This window comes from Epargyreus clarus, unplaced genomic scaffold (genome assembly GCF_041222505.1).
Source record: "Epargyreus clarus isolate Ecla_fem2 unplaced genomic scaffold, WU_Ecla_fem_2.2 ptg000007l, whole genome shotgun sequence".
In the NCBI taxonomy this organism is placed as follows: domain Eukaryota; kingdom Metazoa; phylum Arthropoda; class Insecta; order Lepidoptera; family Hesperiidae; genus Epargyreus; species Epargyreus clarus.
The window spans coordinates 853,070-880,999 of NW_027332215.1; the positions used below are offsets into that span (position 1 = coordinate 853,070).

A 27,930-nucleotide genomic window follows, 5' to 3' on the forward strand; every position below is an offset into this window, starting at 1 on the left:
AACAGCAGTGCTTAACACCATTGCGTCGTTGTGTTAGTTTGCAGTGTTTTCCAAGGCATTCTAAATTAGTCCTCAGATGTAGCGGCGCATCTTTGGCCGACCTCAGATAGGAATCTAGTTTTAACTGAGATTTATTAAATTGTCCATGGGTGGCAGTGGCCACTTGCCATAAGGTGGACTGCATGCTCGTTAGCTACTCCCATATTATAAAAAATCTATTCTATTAAAGAGGTACTATCTTCGGGCGATCGTCGGTGTGTTGTCACTACTGAGGACTGTGTTGGTGACCTTTCACCTACGTAAGCCAGTCGATGGCCGGCATCCACGCCTCTATCGAAGCGCAGGAACGTCTTCATGCTAGAAATTGGTGTAGCAGTGGTACTTAACGGTCGAAATGGACTCGTATTACTAACTTACCAATTCGTTCTTCATCCCTACATATTATAAAATAATTGTGTCTGTATGACTGTCTGCCCGTTTGTGCTCTGACAACTCAAAAAGCAATATCAGCTTTACTGAATCTCATCTGGTTTTATTAACTGAAAAATATTTACAATTATAATGAAACTTATAGAAAATTAAATATAATAAAATATACTATAAGTAAATATAAAACAACTTATTTACAAAATTTACATATATACAAAAATGAAAAACAAAAATATAAAAACAAAAACACTACCATAAAAAATTGTCACCATCATTGTCTTTGGGCAAAGGTTCCCAAGAAGCTGGCAGCATTTCCTCTCTGAATTGCTATACCAATTCTTTGACCAAAATGCATGCCAGCTCTCGGGTCCCCAGAGACGTCGACCAAACGAGTTGACAGCTGTTTAAACAACTGCCAAGCATCCGTACCCCATGGACCCAAAGTTTCAACACCAAACGCCTCAAATATATAGTTATTGCATAAACGAATATATTTACGACGCTTGGCGTTTTCAGCAGCAGTAGCTGCCGCCCCCGCGCCAGAGGAAGACGCCTGGAGGTGAGAAGGAGCCAGTGTGTCGACACCATAGATGTCGACACACGTAGCGTCCCACACTAGCATCCTCCCCCCCTTCCAGGGTATTAACGTCATACCCCGACGGGGGCCGCTTTACTTGATTCTTTTTTAGTAGTGAAATGTATCTGGGTAGGTTTATGTATATCTTTGGTTACGATAGGACGCTCAGGGTATAAGTGATAACAATTTTAATTAGAGAAAGATTAAATAAGTAATCCTGCGGAGTCGACACGTTATGCAATGTTTGAAGGAAAGTGAAATAAACTTCTGAAATAATTATGTTGTCTATGCAAGAAAAGCCACGGGTTTACCTAGTTAACCACTTGTTGGACCCCTGCCTCGAAACATGCACATACGAATTAGTATTAGGTATTTAACATCAATATTCGCCATTGTTAATGCGCGGTCGACGTATTTACTTACGATGTTTTGACTACCGATTTTCGAGTAATATATTCAAATGTATGCGGCAAGCAATGTTTCGTACCTACTGCCATTCTACATGAACTTGACCGAACGAAGGTCAAACTTTTGCAATGAATTCGGTAATTAATAGGTATCATCGCCGCGCTTTGAGTCGCATTATTCAATTTTTAGGGTTCCGTACCCAAAGGGTAAAAACGGAACCCTATTACTAAGACTTCGCTGTCTGTCCGTCTGTCACAGGGCTATATCACCGGAACCGTAATTGATGGTCACTTTACAGAACGTGCGTGTTGGCCGCTACAACAACAAATAATAAAAAAGTCAAATATAAAAGGGGTCCCCATATAACAAACTGGTATTTTTCGATATTTTTTCGAACTAACCGTTATAGGTCATTCCAAATTTTCACAATATAGCTATGTAGGTACTTCAATGGCTGCTATAATAACAAATACTACACGGACGTTCTTGCCACGAACTTGCAAGATGAGGATTTTTTTTGTAATATAGGAGTAGCAGATGAGCATGCAGTCCACCTGATGGTAAGTGGCTACTGTCGCCCATGGACATCTCTTATTAACCCCAGATAGGATTAGATATTCCTACCTGAGGTCGGCCACAGATGCGCCGATACCCCTGAGGACTAAGCTGGAACGCCTCGGAAAAGTCTGTCTACCTTACCACACCCTTCAAACCGGAACACAGCAGCGACTAACACTGCTGTTATTAGGTAGAAAAAGGTGTGGCGGTGGTGCCGCCGGAGTCGAACCACACAGGATTCAACCACCTTCAAAACTTAACTTCCTTCTAAGGCTTTCCCGGAGCTCTATGAAATAGGGCTCTTTTGGTGATGCATTGGTGACTCCTCTGGTGTTGCAAAAATGTCCATAAGCAACAGTGACTGCTGTCCATCAGCGATGGTGATGATAAATCTACCCAAAATTTAAAAACTAATGTTTGATTCTGCCTGTAATGTTTGAATGTAGGTGGCAGTAGGTATTTTATTATTCAAGTGATTTGCAAACAGTTTGCATATTACGTAACGTTATAAATACTCGTTCTTATCAAATGTTTCGCGAAACTGCGATAGTCCATTATTAAGCATTATCTTGTTTTTAAATAATTTGCAAGTTTGATATTACGTCAACTTATGCTACGTAGGGATATAATCGACATATCCCTGCTATATTTCTCTTCTATAAAATCATAATTGCAATAAGTACTGACAATACTAGTAAGCAGAAATTGTCACATTTTTATCTTTGTTACGTTTTGGTAGGATTATGAAGGTGGTTCGACACCGGTAGCACCATCGCCACACCTATTTCTGGCCAATAACAACATTGTTAAGCGCTGTTGTCCTCAGGGGAAGCGGCGCATCTGTGACCGTCCTCAGGTAGGAACATCTTATCCTTTCTGAGGTTGATTGCGGACGTCCATGGGCGGCAGCAGCCTCTTACCATCAGGTGGACTGCATGCTCGTCTGCTACTTCTGTATTATAAAAAATATCTACATAACCACACTATGATCTTTATACAAATAATAGTTTCCAGTATCAACCTTTAACATTATTAAGCTGACAAGTGCGTTTTCAATCCCGCGCACTGAAGATCTGTATTCGGAATGGAAAGCAAAAATAATTTTTGTATTTGAAAGTATAAGATGCGTACTGGATAACATATAAATAAGGTACCTAAGACGTGTTTTCTTTTTGAAAAAATAATTAAGATAAATAGAAACGACTTCAGTTAAGTGAATAATAATTTACCTAAATATAAATACCTATGTTTTTCGCGCTTTTAAGGAACATCATAAAATTAGTCTTCTTATTAATAGAGTTTACTACGTAAATATAAACTTAGAGGTGAAAGTGAACCTCAACCTTAACTTATACTTATGATTTAGGTTGGAAGTACCCCTTGTCCCTGTAGTGCTGGGATTAGAATAGGGTTACGGTATCCCCTGCCTGTCATAGTTGGCGACTAAAAGGGGGCTTCCGAGGTTGCGGGCGGCAAGAGTCCACTCTCCAAGCAAGAGCTCCCGCTTGAACGCAGACGGTGTGGAGCCTGATGGGGCAACACGTTCTGACGACTTTCATTGCGTTCCCTTGGAAACCCCGGAGTCCAGGGGGTTTTGGTGCGGTAAAAATCCCACATAATGTTATGAAGGACACTGGGTACCTTTTGAAGGTTTCCCCCTCGTTAACAAAAAAAAGATTGGAAGTACCCCTGCTGATCAGGGTATAGGATAATGGTCTAATTTATCATTAAACGTCTGTGCATCAAAACCTTATTGTTATTATTATTACATATACGTAAGCAACAAATGTGTAACTCCTATATAAAGTACTAAATAGTTGCAAAACAAATATAAACACTCGCGATAACCAGTTGCTCAAGTGATAAAAAGAAACAAACGCATCAAAAGAAACAAAATCATTAATAATAATACACAGACACACAGTTTTATTCAGATTGTTTTGCAAAATTGATTGTTAAAATACTTCTTTATTATATGTAGGTATCTATATAATTATTTCGATGCGACTTGATAAGTTGGCCAATTACAGTACAAATGATAAAAATTATCTGAAAAGTAATGCATGTTGCAATAATATTGTTGACGATAACATAGTATACGTACGACCAACCTCTACTTATCGGTAAGGTTGCGGCCTTGTTGACATTGACCTCAAGTGTGCCCAATATTTGTAGCTGATGACAATAATAGCTTGCTGATTACACTTGTTGTGCGTAATTTGATTACAGGCCCGTCAGGGGCATAGCGGGGGTGAAGCGGGCGAGTCGGCCCGGGCGGCACTTTGTGGGGGTGCCAAAAATTACGAATTACAGTTTTTCGTATTATATAACATTTGCTGTTTATCCTATGGGAAGACCAATCAAATTCAACTTATAGCCCCAACAGGCCCTTTTCGAAACAAAATTAGAGAAACTTTTTCAAAAACTAATACTACAGACATATTTTTGACGCCCTGTTATTTTCGCGCTCTTTTTGGAACGAAGTTCCTTACCGCGCGGTACGCTGGGTAAGGGGGCTAGGCGAGCGTCACGAAAAATCCTCACGACACTTTTGCTATAGTGTGTAGCGGGCAGGCCGAGTATAGGATTCGACTTATTCGTTCTCTCTCTCCCTCTTTCTTGACAGTGACACGCCACGCGATGCGCGCGATTAAAAATAAAACAAAATATTTATATTCATAACTTTAAAAAATATATTCATTACAATTTTATTAGCATTCCTTCACTTATTTCAACTATCATTTAACTCCTAAATTAATTTATTTAATTATACCTCCTATAATACTTATTTCAAAATGAAAGGAACTTCGTTCTAATGGTGTCCCACCTCCGTGACGACACCTCAGATATTTTTTATTAGTTTGTTTGAGTCGATATTTTATCTGTTGCCCCAATTTACTTAAATTCACACATCTTACTCACAATCTCATTAAATATAGGTTACGTAAGTGACCTATTTTTTTATAATTAAAATGTGCCCACCTCATAATACATGGTTATAGAGGTGGTTATACTATGACCTGCCATGAACTGAATAGAGTAATTTAATAATAACATTATGAGTTGTTTTGTGTCTATTATAATTGTGTTGATAACTATTGTTATCTCAGAGTTATCGTAAGGGTGACTGAACTGCTAGAAAACAGGTTATGTACTAAACCGGACCTCGACTAATTCGGGCGCATCATAGCATAATATCATCAAAGCATAATATCTTTTTTACGTGGATAGTGGAGGCTCGTCTGTTTGCGAATTGTTTTAATGTGGTTGCAAATTCCTCCTAAAAAGTTTTCTCCTAAAGTCATAGCCACAATCGTACACTACATAAGTTACAGAGTAACATTGAGTAATCTGAGGCTCGAACATCAGGCAAATAGTTTCTTAAAAGGTACGTCCTTAAAACGAATGAATAATTACTTGTTGTTAGAAAAATACCGCAAGCGAAATTATGTGTCTGCAATGGGTGCTATGGTGTCTATAACTAACCACACCCGAGGATTGAGGACTAAGTCGGTCTCATACGTATTAGTTTCTCTCCTTGTAGCCCTTTTCCTATCACGCGGGTTTATTCTACGATCTATTCTACATAGATCTTATTCTACCTTTACTTGCATCATATTGTGTCAGACACTTTTCCTTCCATACGTTCCACACATACGTGGTTTGCAGCCATTTTTAGGGTTCCGCACTTAACCCTATTACTAAGACTCCGCTGCCTGCCCGTCTGTTCGTCTGTTACAGGGCTGCCTCTCTTCAACAGTAATAGATAGACAATTAATTTTTTTACACATATTGTATAACAGTAGTCGCTATAACATGAAATACTAAAAATAAAAAAATAAATGAATTTAAAAGGGTAAACCGTACAACAAACCGGGAATTATTTGAGCTAATTGCTGAACCATAGAAGGAAGATAGTTGATATCTTTAATCAATTTACTATACCTAACTACTATTATAATAAATAAAATAATTACATTAAAACATACTTTAATTTTATTATACCGCTGCTACGAATAATCGTACAACTCATAAAGGTAATTTTCCAGGGAGCCAGTTTAAAATTAAACAATGTTCTTGTTTCGCCTGCCTGCTTTAGCCCATACATGCGCTGGCGAAGTGCGCATGGGCAATGGACGTAGCTCACTCATATACACTCCGATCTGTTTGTCCGGTGTACAAACATCATTTATGTTAGTTAATAATTAAGTAACCTCATTTAGACTTTAATTTCAAAATACTAAAATTAAAAATATATGAACATTTGGTGGCATGTGCGAGTTCGACTAGTACTTAGCCAAATATTAACAATGTTCGCATAACTAATCTCGGTGTTTATCACTGAATGAATTCCATTATTATCAAACTGTAGGTAATTATCGGCTTAAGGTAATATTAATAATCTTTATTGCTAATCTATCTACTAATCTATTCAACCCCCTCATACTGTTGCATGAGTGTTTTGGCAAAACTATGTATTTAACTTATAGATAGCGACAACTTGATTATTTGATTAACGAGCTCGTAAAATTACATGAAAATGTGGTATAATTCAGGTTATTAACTAATTACAAAGTATAGAGCGTCCTAGGTGTGATAGGAACGGTAGGCCCAGGTCGGAACACTAACATTAGGTGCAGTATAGGGCACCTGCGAGCTATACCTACCCATGTAGGAATGTTTTAACCACTCATAAAGACTTCAAAAAGATTTAACGACTGCTAGTCGAGAACCTCCGAAACACGGAAGCGCGTATTAAACTTCCACTAGTGGTCACCGATCCAACTACCGCACCACATCGCCTTAACCCGGAGCTATATATTTTTTGAAATAAAATTTCAGTAAATTTGATATATAATTATGTTCTTATTGTTTAGAACAGGTTACACACGATTATTTGCAAATTACACCTACCTAATTCAGATATTAGCAAATACTGACGTCAACTCATTTTGTAGTTTAATTACATGGATCTACCTTTTTAAATTCTATTGACGGTATTTAAAACAAGTTATACTGTACCTAGACTTCAACGATAATTCGTATTTTTGTTTATGCATAATTTTTCTGATACACCTTATTTAAATGCAAATTTCATAGTTAGGAATGCAACTTGGGTCTAGATTATCACACAAAATAAAAATTATTTTTTTTGTGATTATAACTAGTGACGCAACGGATATCCGGCAACTATCCGATATCCGGCCTATCCGGCGACCTAAACACTATCCGGCCGGATACAGGATAGTAGCACCTATGCCTCACCATGCAATCGAACAAGTTTATTTTGAAAAATAAAGAAAACACAGACTGTATTATTCCACCATAGAATAGTGTCGCTTGTAACGATTAAATTCGGGGAACTATTTATGAATGACAAACTAAAGGAAAAGGCTTATTTTGAAGAAAATATTTTTTTTAAATCTCATGTGGCAGTTTTAAGTTTTATCAAAATCGGCCTCGAACTCCTTTCAGAAATTTTCGCTAATCTTTACAGCTTCGGATTTGGCCTTAAATGCCTATTTGTAAAATTCACGACTTTTTTACACGTACAGTAGGTATACATGATAGGTACTGTAAGTGTTACTGAAAAAGTCCAAAGTCCGGTAAATCTTCAGATTTGCCGACAAATTTCAACATTTACCATTTAGTCACAATGGTAAAAGCCCGAAAGGATCTGAGATCATCGTTTATTTCGTACTTTTACACATTTTACACTAATACATCAGAATTTAGTGTTTCATACAGGGTGTTTTTTAGGTCAGGTTATATTAAAGCTTTGTGAGATACAGCTGACTTGCTCTCTTATCCTCTAATTTTGTCAAAGTCCCGCCAGATATTCGGTATCCGGCCAAACTGGTATCCGTTGCAATACTAATTATAACCCTTGGTGGTTTCACTCAAGTGGCACCAGTGACAGACCTATTTCAGCTAAAGATATACACAGATTAGTGTTTCGGTAAGAAAGTTGAGAGACTGATGCAACATATTTCATATTCATAATTATGAGAAACTACCCTCCTTATATTTTAAGATATCACTAATACTATGTCTTACCGCTTGACTTTTTATCACACTAATTGTGTACAATAATATTTGCCATAATTATTAAGTTTCCCTTTCTTTTCCAGTTTTGATTGAGAACACTAGAGCTCACCAATATCCTAAAAAACAAAACGAGCTGATAAAAGCGTGGTAATAAAGAAAGACAAACATACAAGATACGCGCGAGAAACATAACCCTTCCATGGAAGTCGGGTAAAAAGAATCCGTTATCAAACAAGTGTGGAAATGTTCTTAACCACTATGCCCTAGCCTATTTATAAAATGATGATTCCAGCAATACATGACTGTGTCGTTATTATAACAATCTTAATATGAATATAAAAACTCTTGTGAAGTGTACTTTAATGTCTCATAGATAAGTGACTTGCAATAATCGTGTTGTCAATTCATCACCGGAATATCTAAGTACATATCAGCCTAAATAATATCCATAATCGATGCCTACATCGTCGAATCAGTCGTTCTGACCACAATTGACACCTCCGTGTTTGTCCACGCTAATGACCCTAACTACTCCATTTAGCAACGTTTCGACCTTACCAGCTCACAGTGTCAATCTTACAATCAAAACATATAAGTAGGTATATAAATAAAAAAGCGCGTGTGTAGGTACTTATTTACACACTGAGAAGTTACGCTTCCTTGCCGAAATTAATGAAATATTTTATGCATTAAAACAAGTATCTAATTGAAGGAACCATCAATAGGTGAAAGAGGATTTATCCAAATTAATTGATTGTTATTGAGTGTTACATCGGATAAACTTCATACTTAGTTTTTAGAACATACCTCCGATCGATCTGAATTTTGGTACACCTATGGATTTCGACCCGCAGATGAAGAATATCGTACTCAAAATACCCACAAATAATATTTTCAAGGTCAAATTGCTCAAAAACAATTTTTTTTGCTGCTATATTTCTCCACGCAAAAAACATATAGAACAAAAAATATGTATTTCTTTACGGTCTACAAGTTTTGTTTGGAACGTTTTTCTCTAACGTTCATATTTATCGCAAAAAGCGCAAAAAACATAAAAAATCGCAAAAAATCGTTTTTGAGCAATTTGACCTTGAAAATATTATTTGCGGGTATTTTAAGTACGATATAAATGTGCTCATGAATAAAGGTAAGGTCTGGATTGGACCCACCCGCTCGCAGGGAGCTGCCGCGCCCTGCTCGCTTAGTTTTATATTGTCTTATATGTTCCAACCTAACCTAACCAATTCAATACGAAACACTATAGGCTAGGCTATACGCAATAATATATTATTGGCCAGGTTAGGTTGGGACAGGGAAAATTACATTACCGACTAAAGAAAACTCCGCACTATATAAATATAACGCGCGTGCTAAAATGCAATTTTCACAATTTAATTTCTCGGTAACTATGGGTATGCGCCAAAAATCCCTTTAGGGGTTGTGTTCGAACATCCAAAGGAAAGTCCGAGCCAAGTTTCAAATCGATCGGACGTGGGGGTTTTCGGAAGTGCACCACATTTTTCTCCCAAACAACTGGGTTTATGCGGAAAACATACAGAAAAAAAAATGTTGATCTTTTTAGCGTCTACAACCTGAAACATTTTTCTCTAACGTTCATGTTTGCTGCAATATACGCGGAAAACCATTAAAAAAATCATTTTTCAGCAATTTGACCTTGAAAATATAATTTGCGGGTATTTTGAGTATGATATTCTTAATTAGGGAGCCAAAATCCATATGTGTACCAAAATTCAGATCGATTGGAGGTATGTTCTAAACGGAAGTACACCCGTTACATCGGCGAACGCAATTTCGGTCCACACTAAAATACACTGAGCTGTTTTTGGAATGGGCATCAATGGGGATGACGGAACCAAAAGTTTCATAATCCCCATTGATGGGGATTTGTGGAATAAGCCTTTTTGGAGTTTTCCAACCAAACGTGCTATAATTTTATAACATATTTCCTTATAACATATTATTGAGTTAGTGGCTTACGTTAACGAAATCAAATAGTGTATCCATTACATCTGATGAAAAGTATTAGTTCAACCCATGGACATTATAATCAATCTTAAACAAATTTTGCTTACCACATTTCCAAATATGACAAATTAAGTAGGCAAAAATTAGACTTTTGGCTAAGGTTGATTATTTAACACGGGCGTTAGTCTCTTTAACATAGAGAATAGCTCATCTAATTGACTCAACGACAATTAAGTGCCTATCATAAGTACCACCTGTATGATATCACGAGGCATGGAAAAATCTTCCGAGACTGCAAGACTCATTTGCACTAATCGCCTAATGACTTGTAAATATTCCAAGAAATAGAAAATCAACTTTAATTGTTTTTTAAATCATTGTTTTTGTCAAAACAATAAGCGAGATGCTCAAAATTTTCCAGAATATATTTTTATATTAGTAGATAATTTGAAAATAGAAAAACATAAGGTACTTTCACGATGTAAGTTTGGTTTACACGATGATTTTTTTCGCCACTTATTTTGAAATTATTCGGGTCTTCAAGATATCCTCTTTGCCCAGATAGATTTTTCAAATGGATGAATAATAATTAAATGTTATCTAATAATATACATACTGAATAAACTATATCCACTCTATTATTTAGTTGGGAAGTGGCATGGGCGTAGATATTTAGACAGCTTTGTTAACGGAGAAGAGTCGCAAAAGCAGTGGAGTAATGGAAGCGAATGGTCAGCGAAAACAAAAGTCGGCTTGTATCTGAAAGTTTTTCTTAACAGATTTGCATAAATTTTGAGGGTCCGAAAGTTGAACAAAAGAGACATATATGGAAATAAATTGCCTTCGTGAAGGGGTAGGAGATGCAGACCCCAGTTCCTCTTAGCTTGTGAACCCCAATGGGTGCTGTGTTCTATCAAATTACCAAGCCGACAATCACACTCCCGGCGGACGGAGGATATTAATTCTTACTCATCACATAAATAACAACGTTCTCATTGTGAGTGCCTTAAAGAGGCAATTGGAAATAGATTTACAATAGATTGCGCAAGAATTTATGAATGTTGAGTCGAATGTTATCAGGGATACGTCACTCGTGTCGTGTCCGGCAGTCGACGTGTCATTAGCGCCCATTTTACATTGTTAGCACTGCAGGGCGAATTTTGATTAGTAAATACACGAAATAGTTATATGGATAACAGTATTATATGACACATCAAGGTGGGATAGGTTTTCATATTTATTGCTATGTGTTACATCATCCAATCCATCCATCAATGCAGAAATGTGGAAACTGAATATAAACGGGTGTGGTTAGGTTAGGTAAGGCACTGTAGAGATACTCATATCTACATTATAACAAAAGTGTTAAGCCATGTAGTTCTAGTTTAAGGTGTACTATTCATTTTAATTTAATAAACAAAACATAACCTCGGTCAATGTAATCGTTTCCTTCCGGCCATGAACAGTCAGTATTGAGCATGCCCACATTGATGCATAATTGCTGTAGTTCGTGTTATCAATGATCCAGATTACTATATTTTTGATATAAAATTACTGTATATATTAAGTACTTTACTATCATGAACAACAATGTTTATCTACTAGTAAAACTGCGTAGTAATTTAAATACTTTGGCTATAGAATTAGCAACTATGTAGGAATACGGCAAAATAGGTGTCGGGGATTTATTTAAATAAAATAGTTTTCATAAGCGTAGAGTATAACATATTAATTTTAACCCCTATTTCACATTGTATTTCGTTTTCTATAATGAATATTATTTATTTCTAGCCAACGACGATGTTTTACCTACTAAGAGGTGTAAATTCAAAAAATGATCTAGCTATAGCTTACGTTACATAAGGAATTAAGAAACCAATTGCCCATATTCGTATTTCTAGCGTCAGTAGTATGGGCTCTGCGATGATGAAGCTGTGAAGAAAAGATTTTTTAGTTGTTTTTTTTAGTTTTGTGGGATTTTTACGCACACTAAAACCCCCCCATTGACCGCCCTCAACGCTTGTTGGAGAACTCCAAGATCTCCAACGGAACACAACCCAAGTCCTCCAAACGCGATGCCTAGATTGGGCTCTGCCTTGGGGGAGCAGTTTTCGCTCCTCCCACACCATCTGGTGTCCACGACGATATGCGACCACACATACCGCCGTCCTTCCCGGGTACGCTTACTGGACGATTCGAGCTCCCACTCTTGCCGCCCGCAACCCCGGAAGCCCCCTTTTAGTCGCCTCTTACGACAGGCAGGGGATATCTACCGTAGCCCTATTCTAGTCCCGGAACTACACGGACAAGGGACCTCTTACCTACCTAAACTGCACGCTTGTATACACTTACACTTATAAAGTGCAAGAAATATTGTAAATTAATTATGAAGTGCGCGCTCAAGTATTAGGTATTACGCGGTATTACTGAGGTAAGAGGCCATACCGTAAATACTTGGCTTCATTCAATTAGGAAAGCCTCTTATCTTATAATATTATACTCGTATTTTACTATAAATCGAGTATGTAATTTAAAAAGAAAATCGTATAAATACTGCAGCGAATTTCGTATTTTGCCTTAAAACGGTATTGTTTTGAAACTCACACGTTTCAACGGAATGCGTAGATTAACAGTCATATATGTTTTTAAGTATGTCGTAAGGGTATATGTGCAAGATGTTTAAAAAGCTTCGATAGCGTGATTCAGTATTTGTGGCGTCATCTCCTGAGGAGATGCGGAAACTCGCCGAAGTGTAACTACTATTCTGATTTTTATATTGTAGAAGTATCAAGGAGCCCGCAGTCCACCTGATAGGAAATGACAACTGCCGCCCATGGGCATATTTTATAATTAAAATTATTCAGACTACAGATGCGTTGGTATTCAAGACTCCTACGTAAATCTGCCGGCATCCATCCTTCGTACTAATACTTCACAGTTTTTTTTTATAATATAGGAGTAGCAGACGAGCATGCAGAACGCCTCGAAAAAGTATGTCTCCCTTACCACACAATTTAAGTCCAGTTAAACTACATGTCCACTAAGAAAGTCCCCAAGGGAGGCCACGATAAAAACGTGGTGCAAATAGGTGCCCACTATGTACCTGCAAAGGTTCTGAGGATTTTTCTTACCTAATAATATGCACATTAAATATTGATACGCACGTATTTTTAGCAACGCTTATCGATAACTTCGATAACAGGGTCTTTTATGCATAACAGTGTTGTTCAACCTTTTTTGCCGCGACCCCCTTAGTGTGTGTCAAAAATTTGCGTTCCACTACCTTTTGCTCTTTTGTGTGTTATTATGTTGAACTATGAAATCTGTACATTATATTCAGGTGTTCTTTTTTCTTTTATTAGGTATCAGCTAAATCCGTAATTAAGTACCCCCCCAGGGGTTCGCAAAGCCCAAAGCATGCAACAAAGCGTACATTAATGTTTTTACAATAAATGAATGTAAATTAAGTTAAGCAAGTTTATTGCGTGGATGTAAGTACCTTTATCAAGCTCTGCACATAGCATATGGCATGTATGTATTGCACTGCGATAACCTACTTCGAACCGAATTAATTGATCGAATGTTGTAGAAAAATATTTAGATACTGCAGATTGTACTTTATACACTGCATGCACACATACACATTACGATACATTTTTATCAGGCACGTGAAAAACATTCAATCTTTAAATTCCGAAGTCATATAAGACAAATGCGTTGCATTGTATAGTCCGCGCCAAACTGCTAGTCCTGATCTGAAGTTGTTGCTAGCAGGTGTAGTCATATAGTCCCTGTAGTTTCGGGACCAGAATAGGGCTACGGTATCCCCTGCCTGTCGTAAGAGGCGACTAAAAGGGGGCTTCCGGGGTTGCGGGCGGCAAGAGTGGGTAGCTCGAACCGCCCGGTAAGTATACCGTCGTACGCACCAGATGGTGTGGCGAGCGTCAAGCTCAACTGGGCAGAGCCCGAGAGCCACCGGGGGGGTTTTAGTGCGGTAAAAATTCCACATAACCCTGCGTCGCTCCCACGGCGCCGGGTACCTTTTGAAGGTTTCCCCCTCGATAACAAAAAAAAAAAAGGTGTAGTCATATAAATTGCTATGGCGACGCGATCCATTTCTATATTCAGAGCGGACTAGCAGTTTCACGCAATTATACATTGAATTGACACTGTTTAATCTTTTTAAGGTCATACACTCTGTGTTTTAGTTTAGTAATTCAAATACTAGCTAGCCTGAATAGGTACAGCAACTGAACCTGAATTATGTAATTGTATTAATGCCTTAAGCCGAGTTCAGATTTGTCCGAAACTGGTTCAATAAGTTCAATCTCAAGTGATTGCACCACACGTATGACCGCTTTCTCTTAAGGTAGGGTTTAAGGTACGCGACCGTGATGGACGACTGCGTGCGACTTGCGACATCATCATCATCATTAACTCATCGTTACTCATCATCATCATCATCATCAACTCATTACTGTTCCACTGCTGGGCACGGGTCTCCTCTCAGAATGAGAAGGATTACTTTTTATTTCTCAGGTATGCAGGTTTCCTCACGATGTAACTTTGAAAAGTCAGAGGCCTGGGATTTAAACCTCGGGCCCTTCGATCAAGAGGCCGAGTTTCTTAACCACTAGGCTATCACTGCTTCACTTTCACTCACAAAACTAAAGTTTGCGACCACCGAAACGTGGTACGTAAGCACTGACAGCCTGGTGGTTAAAACTCGATCTAACAATCAAGGGTCCGAGTCTCTCCTTCTACGACTCTAATCGACTTCTAATCTTTTTCGTTGAACTTCATGGAAAGTGACATCGACGTCTATCGAATTCTGTTTTGTCTGTCGTCTGCATAAGTATTTGCCTTGTATTTGAAGGAAGCCATTAAATGGCTGACTATGTGTCAGCCATTTAATGTAAAATGGCTGACTGTTTTCCCTTTACGTCTCCGACTGTCGTAGTGTAATTTACGTGGAACGATGCCGACATATGCAGTTAGGTGGTGCAAAAACACGAAATCGAAGAAAAGTGCGGAGAAATATCGTTTCATTCGTAAATGCTCGAAAAACTACATTTTTTTAATATTTTTCAAGCACGAAAATAGATGACAGTGACAATTTCAATTGTCAAAACTGGTTACATTTTCTTGTTAGGAGTGAGTAATCTTTACTAATCTGTGGTCGTGTGTCGCAGTCGTATGTTCCAGTCGCACGCCACAAGCGCAGAGTTTAAATCGGAAACAATGAAGGTGAACGTGGCCTTTTGGGGATCGGAAATACAAATCACGCTATATAAAATAATTCAAATAAAAATAGTAATGGTTATTTTGAAAGCAGATTTAATAATTTGTAGTACAGTATACATTGTACTGGAAAAGGAACATTAGTATTATTTTAATTGATGAAAAAAGTACGCCTGACCAACCAAGGCATTTTTATAACACGGTTTTTAAATACCTATTTACGAAATAAAAAAAAATGTATCCGGTGAGCCAATATCTGGTCCTATTCAATACGATTAACGATATGGACCATCCATCAACTCTTATTAATCCACAGCGAAAGATAAACCTTGTAATTAAAATTTGCTGTGGCTACCAACGTGACTAAGCATGTTGAGAACCACCATAACTTTAATACTAGAAATAGAAATAAATTAGCAATTCCTAAACATAGATTATGCAAGGTGGCTAGATCTTTCATGTGTAACTGTATTCGCTACTACAATAAAATACCCGACCACAATTTGAATCTCACAGAAAAAAAGTTCAAACATGTCGTTAAACAAACGCTATGTAAAAAAGCGTACTATAAACTAAGTGATTATTTGACTGACAAAACGGTGCGGTCTGAAGTAGTTCCAGCTCCACATGTACCATTAGGTTAAGTTTAACATTGTAAAAAACATTTTTTTAAAAGATGTGTGTGATGGAGTTTCTTTCGCCGCTTCTTCTCCATAACGAAACACCTTGTGAAGTGGTGGTAGTTGTATTGACATTCAAAAAGTGTTCTGTAAAGAACCTATTTTGAATTTAAAAAAATGATTTCATTTGTTTTGATTGATGACCGCAGCTGTAACTGGAGAAAGCATATCCATATCCTTAAACTAGGAGGCAGTCTCTTAGTACTGTTTTTAACAGAGGGAAGGTGCTACTCTAGATTCCGTCTAGCAACACCACACGGATTCGTATCGTTGAAGTAAGCTTCAATTAATAATATATACCTACTTATGATAACTATTATCAAAGCTTATGTAACTGTACCTAATAGAATTTTCATGTTTGGGAAGGATATGTAATTGGTATAGCCAACCTAAACAGATTTAAACTAACTACGCGTAATGTTAACGAGTCAGTTTCCTTTTATTTGGGTCGCTTTATCGGTCCTGCGCACACAGTCTTGTATTCACATATCATCAGAGGTAACCCCTACGCCCTTAGTAAATTTAGTTGTAAAACTGGTAAAACATGATCTCTGAGAAAGTAAATTACCAAGCGATGGTCTGTTCAAATAATATTTTCCTCATTCAACATTTTGAAAGCCTCCGAGGATCCTAGTCCGCCACTGATATAAATAAATATCTATTTATGTATATAATGAAATCTGTGATGAAAATAATTTAGACTCCCGAGCCGACTCCAAGAAATGTATATAGTGTTATATTACCAAACTAAAACCAACATGTGGTTAACCTATTTCAGTAATTATAGTATTATTATCTTATTTAAACCTTTAAATAATATTCCATGAAGTGGAATTATGCAGAATGCAAAAAAATAATGTTGTTAGGGTTAAATATAAATTGTATTTGAAGAAATATTATGAATAATTATTATGAATTATTTTTTAAATATCACCATACATCATCAATCAATCATACAGTTTTCATGATACAAATATCGGTATTAAAAATAATAGTAATAATAGTAAAACAACACTATATAAATGAATAAATGCAATGACTTTTGTAATGGCTGGGTGTTCTAGTTTCCTTTGCCTACGGCTACAAGCCATATTGATTTTGACATATGGGCGTGACCTTCTAAATTAATGTAAATAATCTTCTAAATCCAAGTGTATTCAATCCTTGAAATAATTAAAAACCTTGTAATTTTATTCAAATACTACTACAGATGTACGATTTCAAGGCCAAAATGATAAAAAATCAACAGTTCTGCTAAGACTTCATACATTTTCATTGATTTATCGTTTTATAATCGCGCTTATCGTTGTGTTTATCGAGTTCGCGGGGTTTGACGATTCAGGCAAGCGATCGAAGGGTCCTCTTCGAAGTTTGAACAAATAACTACCTACTGTTAATCGTCGGCGTGTTGTACTAACCAACGTCGTGATAGTTGTTTATCGCGGCCGATTCTATATAAAGGAGTGGCGCGCGCCAATCCGGTATTTGAGTACACGATACGCGTCCAGTGAGTCGCTCCGTCCTCTGTACAGTTACAAAATGGCTTCAAGGGACCCGGCTACCGACCAACTCATCAATTACAAGAAATCCATCAAGGTAAGCAACTTCTGTACAACTTTTTTAAATGTATTTTCGTTTCTAAAGTGCAACTCACAAAACATTTGTTTACATTGCGACCAACTCGGTATTTGCGTTTTAAAGTTATTTATGAGCTGCATTAATTAGTTTTAGAAATCATCCTCCAGTATATAGACAGATGACAGACTAAATGTTTTGTTATTTAGAAACAGTGATGACCTTTGCTCTTCATTATCATTTGAATTTAAAATAATTTAATAATGATTTTGCTGTGCTTCGTGCGTCACATACTATATTGAAATACCATATTTCATGATTGATTGTCGTTGTCATTTACAACAATATTGTGTATATCTTAATTGTAACGATCGTCCACATCTACCTATTTAAAGTATCATTATGTCCACTTCTAGTTTTATTATATCAAATTTGAAATTTGATAACACTAATGGCATTTATTTTGATTTGATGCCAAATGTGTTGGCATTGCCCGGAATGTAATAAAAAATGCCTGGCGAACTAGAAACAATGCAGTGCTTATGCAAGTTTATTTTGTGATTAGAATATTTATTTGTATCCACATTACATTTTATTGCAACGGGAGAAATTTACAATTGACATTTGGTTCATTTCAGGATGCTCCTGGCTACATCACCACTAAGTCTGGAGCCCCTGTTGGTGTGAAGACCGCCATCCAGACTGTTGGTAAAAATGGACCCGCTCTTCTTCAAGATGTGTATTTCCTCGATGAGATGTCAGCTTTCGACAGGGAGCGTATCCCGGAGAGAGTAGTCCATGCTAAAGGTGCCGGTGCCTTTGGTTACTTTGAAGTGACACACGACATCACCAAGTACTGTGCTGCCAAGGTCTTCGAGAGTGTAGGCAAGAGGACACCGATTGGTATACGTTTCTCCACTGTGGGAGGAGAGAGCGGCTCCGCAGACACAGTTCGTGATCCCAGAGGATTTTCTATGAAATTCTACACCGATGATGGTATCTGGGATCTCGTTGGAAACAACACTCCTATCTTCTTCCTCAGAGACCCAACTCTTTTCCCGAGCTTCATGCACTCCCAAAAAAGGAACCCAGCAACTCATTTGAAGGATCCTGACATGTTCTGGGACTTCTTGACCTTGAGACCAGAGACCATGCACCAAGTTATATACATGTTCGGTGACCGTGGCATTCCTGATGGCTTCAGGCACATGAACGGCTACGGGTCACACACCTACAAAATTGTTAACGCACAGGGTGTTGCCCACTGGGTCAAATTCCACTCCAAGACCAACCAAGGCGTTAAGAACTTACCAGTCGACAAGGCCGCTGAGCTAGCTTCCTCGGACCCCGACTACTCACTCAGAGACTTGTACAACGCCATCGCGAAGGGCGAGTACCCATCCTGGACGTTCTACATCCAAGTTATGACAATGGCTCAGGCTGAAAACTGTAAGTTCAACCCATTCGACTTAACGAAGATCTGGCCACATGCCGATTACCCACTGATTCCGGTCGGCAAGTTCGTTCTGGACAGAAACCCGAAGAACTACTTCGCGGAGGTGGAGCAGATCGCCTTCAGCCCGGCGAACTTGGTGCCCGGCATCGAGCCGTCCCCCGACAAGATGTTGCAGGGGCGTCTGTTCGCGTACAGCGACACCCAACGTCACAGGTTGGGCGCGAACTTCCTGCAGATCCCAGTGAACTGCCCCTACCGCGTCAACGTGGCTAACTACCAACGCGACGGTCCGCTGAACTCGAGCAACCAGGACGGCGCTCCTAACTACTTCCCGAACTCGTTCTCGGGACCGCAGGAGTGTCCTCGCGCGCAACGCCTGCAGCCGCGCGTCGCCGTCAGCGGCGACGTGGACAGGTACGACAGCGGCCAGACCGAGGACAACTTCTCACAAGTCACCGTGCTCTACAAGCAGGTGTTCGACGACGCGCAGAAGGAGCGCCTCGTCAACAACATCGTCGACAACCTGAGACACGCGGCCGGCTTCCTCCAGGAGCGTGCCATCAAGCTGTTCACGCAGATCCACCCGGATTTCGGCAGCAAGGTCGCCGCCGGCCTGGCCCCCCACAAGAAATACCACGCCAACTTGTAAATCACATACATCACGTATGGGACTGACTGAAGGTGCTATTTTTTTTATCGATAAGGTAGTTTTAAGCTGTTACACTTTTATTATTTTCACCGATCATTGGGGATTATGGTACGAGACAGTCTGTTTATATTTTTGGATGTACCTTTATTTTGTTGTAGACATTAAACTGAGAATGCTAAATCGTGTTTTAATTTACTTCTTATGCTACATATTTTTAGTTTTCTACTTAAGGTCGCATATACCTACTTAGTCAGAATCAGAAGTTTATGCAAAACAGTTTCTTGTAAGTGTGCAAAAATACACATAATAGGAACCGGTTGCCGGTATCGTATTATTTTTATCACATAGCTTATTTAGACAGTATATTATACAGATAATAGGTACGTAAAAACTGTTTAGTTGTCATTAAACAACATGATAACACTTTAGACATTGGTAGGTACTAGGAGTACCTACACATAGCTGTATGGCGTGACGTGTGTGTTTACTCTAGCACGATGTTTCCCGTTTGTTGACGTTGCTGTAATTATTCGATATGAAACATTTCCTTAAGGGTATAAAACGCACTTTGCATTTACACTAGAATCTTGCGATTATTGCGATTTATTCAGGGATTAAATATGTCCAAGCAACTGCTAATTTGCATAACTATGGGCAGGCCGGTTGCAAAAACGCAGAATTTGATCAAAATTTCTACACCAAAATCTACATTTGCTATATTTTTTTAATTACCTCAAAAGTGGTTATCCAAACCTATTCAGTAATATTCGAACATTACCTCTTATAGGTACCTATACATTTTTTATACTTGTCAGTGCTCTTAATAATATGCATGAGGTTAAAAACATATGGTTAAAAATGGCAATTACTTTAAAATTACAGAGTAAAGTAACAACAGAAGTGTGAATGTAGTACACTATAAGTTACTAAGATCAATTATTACTAAAATGGAATAATGCATTGTATCTTGTGGTTTCATAGGATTCTATATTATATTATTCCAAATGGTTAAGCAAAATTGTGTTTATTATAATTAAAAAATATTTCTCATCCTTAGAATGCAGAATGTAATTAGTTTGTAGGTACTGATGAGTACAAAAAAATTAATTTGTATGAAACATAAAATCTTCTTGCACCATATTAAACTTTGATGGCCGGATATACATACATACAGATACCTACCTACTTAAATGATCTTTAAGAATTTACGATCATAATAATCTTTTAATCACTCATATTTTTTTTCAATGTTTAATTATAGTAGAAGTTATCAGATTACAAACTCATTGTACATAATTTCACATGATGTGGAATCTGTGCATGTGTGCATATATTTTTCGCATTCTATGATCTGACCTTGTCTGACCTATGAATAAGTTCAAGAAATGCTTCAATGTTGAATACAATTTCATGTATTTGGTATATAATTATAGTCTGATATGTGTCTAAAACATTTTTTGGATCCTTTTTCGTGGGAAAGTAGGTATCTATAAGATAATTTTGTTACACATAAAGTAATTTAGCATGGTCACAACGTGTGACGACCATAATTATTATATATCAAAAGTTATTCAAAGGATAACATTAAATAATTGTCTCACACAATGAATCGGCATTATCGCCATAATACACATTTAATGTTTTTGGTTAAATAAACTTAATATTTAATACGTTTGTACTTATAAAGACAAATAAATGTCTCCTTAAATATAGTTTTGTTTGATTTGTTTAAAACAAAACGATAGTATACCAATTTTCAAAGATACACTGGGGAGATGATTCGGTACATAATAAATATAAAGTAGGTAATTAGTCCTATCTACCCACCATGACCACTGGACACTGACCTCTATTAAACGATAAAGAATGGGTTCATAATTATTATGCAGCAGTTTCCTGCCATTTTACTCGACAGTCATAGGCGTAGCTATACCTTTATAAATAAACGAAAAGGAAAAGCTAAACAATATTGTGGCGTAGACCCCTTATGCATAACCAATCGACACTTCATTATGAATTCCATCCAAATTAACAAATTTCCATCCAAGGATAGGAAAATTGACAGATTATTTTAACAACGGGTTATATACCCCACTTATGTGTCTCCATATTATTTTGCGGTATTTAAGTACATTCGATACCAACGACACCGTCTGCGTATGCGCTCAATACATAATAATGCAATAGGTGTGTTGCTTGTGTTTACACACTTGCGACTTAACCACATCCGCGTAGTAAGGCAAATTCAGTTGATCGCCTTTTAAATATTGCTTAAATATCCGATCGCTTTTAAAACTAATTAATGTGAATGTATAGGTGTTCGATCAATTAATTTATAATTCAAAACATATAAAGTTAAATGAGTAAACGTGCTATTTTGTGATAAGTTATAAGTAATACCTATATGTTATTTGCTCTTGCCGAAAACCACTGGTGGTGTTGAATTTGCCGAACCTTATATGAAGTGGTCGGCGAAACGAGCGTCGTCTTGAGGTTCTAAGATGTTCGTGTTTTACACTGTTCCTTCCTACATATACTTAATAAGGAATAGCAAAATTATGCTTACCCGTGATGACAGGATCCTTGATCCTTTTACTTCCAACTTGCCCCCCTTTGGATGTGCCGCCTGGGGTCGGTTTAGCAATAGTATACGAGTATTTGGTTCACATTAATAGTTGGCATACATATGTGAAATACTGTAATTGTTTCAAGAAACGCGAGTACGAAGGCAGCCTAATCATGAGTGCACAAGTTGGCCTTCCCACGTAGGTTAGCTGGGCAATGGATAAAAATATATCTCGTTTTTCATGTTACTATTTTATATAATATAGGAGCGGCAGAGGAGTATGCAGTCCTCCTCACAGTCGGTGGCTACAGCTGCCCATGGACATCTGTGTTCAACCCTGGATAAGATAAGATTCCTACTTGAGGACTAATCAGGAATTCCCGGGAAAAGTATGTTTCCCGTATCACACCATTAAAACTAGAACACACCTGCACCTAACTGATGCTATGGGTAGGCGGTGGTGCTGCCGGAGTGGAACCACAAGGGTTATAGTCTATACCACCTTCAAAATCTTATAAAACTGTTCTAGGTAGCTTCTACAAATCTTCTACTTATAATATAATTTGCTTCAACCGACCGCAACCTGATACAGTAGTATAAAGTGATTCTAGAATATTCCGCACTAGGTAATTTGGAATTTCGTATTTTGGAATTCCTTAAAATAATTTTATCAAGTTTAATTTGGTAACGAAATGGAAAAAAGATGTTCACTGTTCAAATTCCATTAGAATATAGTTTTTACAACATTTACACATTAATTTGCAGTGCATTAAAAATGTATCATTGCATATTTATTGGTATACGGAATATGTACATGTTGATATGTAAATTACCTACTCAATGTCGTATCTACACCCCAAATTACTTTTCTATATCTGCACAATAACAAGAAATATTCATACAATATTAATAATGATAGAGCTCAATATTGACGAGTTTTAAAATTATTCAATATCTACTTGGTGAATGACTTCAATCTTCACACAAAATGAATCATTTTAATCTTCAGTTATTTTTTTATAATCACCAATATCAGTATCGTAGAAAATATGCTTAAATTGTTAAATTTTAAACTAAGTGCTTATTGTTTTTCATTTCCGTTCACATGCTTACCTTCGAGACATCTAGTGAGAGAAATCAGTACTATAATTACTGACAAGCACACAGTAGCACACAGTAACTATGTGTGAAATTCGTCTTGTAGCATTCCGCCAGATGTCTCTGAAATGCATATATTTTTAATGTTTTCTAGAACTGACAAATGATTTTGAGAATATTAATAAGAAATTTAAATACGAGTACTATTACCTCTATATTTTACAATACATTCATTGGATAATACTGGTGAGAATATATTAGGTGCATTTTTAGTAATAAAAAATTGAGACGGTTCTAGAATTAATATAAATGTAAATAAGACTTCAGTAATTAACTGTAACACTGAGTAGAAAGAGAAGTACCTATTAGGTACAGACATAAGGCGGTTCAACTCCGTCTTTCGAGTTGATCTGCATCTCCGCCAAAGCTTTTGTCTGTAATAATAGCATAAACGCTGCTGTGTTCCGGTTTGAAGGGTGTGGTAAGGGAGACATACTTTTCAAAGGTATTCCAGCTTAGGTACTTGTCAGGGGCGGCGCATCTGTTGTCAATCCCAGGTAGGAATGTAATCTCATTTGGGGGGAGTGATTACAGATATCCATGAGATGCAGTAGCCACCCACTGTGGCGTGGACTGCGTGGTCGTCTGCTACTCCTTAAACTAATATAATAAAAAAAAACACGGTACTTCAGCTGTAACTATATTAAATACTAGCTGACCCGGTAAACTTTGTACCGCCTCAAAATCTATTTATCAAATATATTTCATTTAAAATATAGCCTATGTTACTCGTGGATAATGTAGCTTTCGAATGGTGAAAGAATTTTTAAAATCGGTCCAGTAGTTTTTGAGCCTATTCATTACAACCAAACAAACAAACAAAGTTTTCCTCTTTATAATATTAGAGTAGATGACTTGCATAGCAGGGGTAGTTAAGTTAGTAGGGGACATGTTACTGTAATGAGGCTTGGTTCGAAGTAGGTACTTAAGTATTAAAAACATATTAGAAAGTAGACAGCTTGACAGATTGATGCAACTATTACGAACGTTAGGCAATAGTGTTCTACGGGGTCATTGACTCGTATTATCACACCTTGAGCACCTTGACCATAAAATTTTTTTAATGTATTCTTTGAAACAAGTGATATTTTAATTTTATTTATGCTTATATCGTTTGTTGGGTTCCTATTTGTAACGCACTATTTCTTTACGCTGCTGAATATTGATAAGTTATATTATTATGAATATTATGAATTACGAACATAATGTTGATATTGAGACTTGGGTATACTCCGCGTAAAACTGCAAGTCCTCTTTGAATATAGAAATGAATCGCGCCGCCATAGCAAATTGTACGACTACCCCTGTTTACTAGCCGTTTAGCGCGGACTATCCTTTACTATGCTATAATATAAAATTACTACTATCCTTTAACTAAAACATTTTAGGAACAAAGCAGGTAAATAAATAAAACCTCTTTTACTTGACTTGAACTGTTTTTGTTTTCTACCATAGATTTTGTTTAGCTTTACACTTGATCATAAATGACACTAGTTTGTTTGTCATATTAATTTTATTTCAATATGTTTATACAAGAATTTTAATGCCTTTTTTGTTATGATATGCTACTTTGCAAAGATTTATTATTGTCATTTCGTAGCAAAACTTAAGATTACGTGGCAACAAATTTTTGAAAGTTTAACCAAATACGGATGATCTGACTATTATAATTTGGACTGGCTTAATAAAATTCCGGGGAAATATAACGCAAGCAAGTATCTTACTTATTTTCGTGTTTTATGTAGCTAATAATGAATACCTTTATCGTAGGGCTGAAGGAAAGCAGTCACCAACTCTGGACGTTTGCAACACCAATAAAAAAGGAGGGTGATAAATAATATAATAATTTAAAATGCAGGGGAGCTTACGGTTCAAGAACCGTAATGCGAATATACCTTCAAATCGTGGCGCCATAAGAACCGTAATCGTGCCAAAATGTTCCCTATTAATAACGTAACAATCATAAGTAGTAATGTAGGGTAAGGGCGCTTGTGCTATGGCGCGTGGTAACGCCTCACGCGCGGCCTACCCGCGCGACCATTCCTTGCATGCTGTCGGTTTTACATGCACAAGTACACGCGAAACTGCGCACAGAGAGTGATTTTATGTGTGACGAGCTTTTGCCCGCGGCTTCGCTCGCGTTACTAAGTAATATTTTCATCCCCTATTTTATCCCCTTGGGGGTAGAATTGATCAAAATCCTTTCTTAGCGGATGCCTACGTCGTAACATCTACCTGTACCTATGCCAAATTTCAGCCTGGCCAGTCCAGTGGTTTGGACAGTGCGGTGATAGATCACTATGTCAATCAGTCACTTTTGAGTTATATATATTTAGATAATGGGACGTGCGTGTAAGCTTTCACATATTAATTTTATAACTTGTAAATACACATGAAATCCAGATCTGATTGCCCATGAATAAGTAATTTTTTATTTGCATTGTTATAAATTCCCAAGGCACTCCAATGTCCATTTGGAAGGACGAATACTAGTATAATCGTAACAATTACTAGATTACAATACAATCACGGAAGTTATTGTTCTTGCGGCGGTTTTTGTAACTAGGAAAAACATTTTCCTCCAAATTTAATGACGTTACTTTGCGAAGCCGGTTTTATCATCATTCTCATACTAGGACAAACGTATCTATTGATCTTAAATATGTTACAATTATAACACACATAATTGAATATTATTAAGTTTTGATTCATATTCATAGTTTTGAAAAAATACTTCATGTTGTGATTTAACTAGAAATATATTTTTATTTTAGATACATAATATTGATCTATATAGAAAAGCATAGACAGGAAGCGATTAAGTTTATTCTATCTAAATTATATTCGATTATTTGTCCAATGAGTTTATCACTTATTATCATAAATGGATAAGAAATACTTATGCGTATGCATACATTCAGGTTTAGTGTAGATGTAAATTAAACCATCGAAGAAGTATGAGCAACAAAACAAAATTGTTTTTCCTTCCTGGTAAACTGTAAGTTAAACTGCCCACTGGTAACTTAAAATAACTAAGTTATTTCTGAGTACTTCGCATTAATAATGAGCTGTAATATTTAATTGAATATACTGAATAATCTATATAATATGTTAGCCATTTGTAACGCATTTGTGACATCTGAACCGATTCAAGAAGGACTTATGTCTTGGAATGGAATGCATTCCTATTCATGCTTCTGTAACCTAATCTTACCTTAATCCCTTTTCAACATCCTGTCCTTCTTCCAGTATGCATTGTCAACGTTGCCAAAAAACTATACGAAACAGCGAAGGCATTACGTGCCATGACTGCGAATCTCGTTTCCACCTGAAGTGTGTCTCGAGCACCAAGGATATGGAAGGCGGGGACCGGGGTTACCAGTGGAAGTGTGCGGTCTGTCAAAACCCCGCGGGCAGATGCAGCTCCCACACGCAGATCATGTTGAACACCATCAACCAGATCAGCGAAAAGTTCGAGCTGATTAACAAAATCCAGCTTCCAAAGTTAAACGGCGACCTGTTGCTCCTTAAATCCACAGCAGATGCTATAGTGAGACAGAATGAAGACATCTTGAACAAAATCAGTCAACTTCAAAAGACTGAACAGAAGAAAGTGAGCAAATCTGGCCCGTCTAGTTGTTTAGCACGAAATCACCGCAGAATACATCTGAGTTTGTCGAATAAGACAGGCGATGAAGAAATACCTATTCTTTCCGGGTCGGAAAAGTGCGCCAGGTACAAGACGAGGCGTCGGTCCTATCATCTCTACAAGGTGCTTCTTTTGGTAAACAGGAAACTGCGCAGAACAAGAACGCCACGAAATAAATCGCCTCGTTGACAGTACCTTTGTTTTTCATTTAATTTTCCTCGTTATTATCCGTTAGATAATTTTCCGATACATAATATGTAACGGACAAGAATTAGTCAGGAATGTGGTTGATAGGTATATCTAAGTACAAAGTTCATCACAATGTGTAATCGATAAGAGATAAATTTTAGTAATCATATTCCCAGATAAGATTGTTTCGCTTAAGAATTATTTTTAATTATTTTAGAACATTATATTTAAACAGAGCGACTGATCTGAAATTCTATTTTTCAGTCTGGTTCGAAGTTTGACCTGTGATTTTTCGAATTTATACGCACAATATTACAAATTATATTTTATCATCTGCTTTAACACTGAAGGAAAACATCGTGACGTAACTTGGGTATCCTCTAAATGTGATAAACGTCTTATTCAAAATATTGTAAAAATACGAAAGTACCATTTGCAATAGCTATCTCTGGATTTATTACCTGCATTTACTAAATTGGACGTGTTATCAAATATATTCTTATCATCATGTATGGTTTTACATATTAGTTATGTATGTCATCTTACACTTCTCAAAAGAAGAATTAATATTAAATTTAATGAAAATCGGGCTGAAAAATTTAATTAAACCTTAACCTAATGTATGTGTTCACAAACGCTGGTGATATTGAATAGTGTACAGTGGATGAATAAAAAGTCGTAAATTTTTAAAGTCAGATTAATAAGTATGTATCCCTTGCCCAACAATTCTCGTGAGATAATACAGTTTAGTCAGCGTATTT

General features: G+C 37.1%; 3 protein-coding genes across 3 annotated transcripts in view; all 3 read left to right on the forward strand.

Moving 5' to 3' along the window:
- Positions 1–27,930, forward strand: part of be2 (beta-esterase 2) — a 96,711-nt gene that overhangs the window by 809 nt on the left and 67,972 nt on the right. The window lies entirely within an intron of this gene.
- On the forward strand, positions 17,069–19,787 carry Cat (catalase). Its single transcript, XM_073074315.1, has 2 exons — positions 17,069–17,523; positions 18,141–19,787. The coding sequence occupies exons 1-2, from the start codon at positions 17,467–17,469 to the stop codon at positions 19,605–19,607; spliced, it is 1,524 nt and encodes a 507-aa protein (XP_072930416.1). The 5' UTR covers positions 17,069–17,466; the 3' UTR covers positions 19,608–19,787.
- LOC140743076 (uncharacterized) lies at positions 24,802–27,174 on the forward strand. Its single transcript, XM_073074142.1, has 2 exons — positions 24,802–25,042; positions 26,581–27,174. Exon 2 carries the CDS (start codon positions 26,582–26,584, stop codon positions 27,167–27,169), a length of 588 nt encoding a protein of 195 aa, XP_072930243.1. The 5' UTR covers positions 24,802–25,042; position 26,581; the 3' UTR covers positions 27,170–27,174.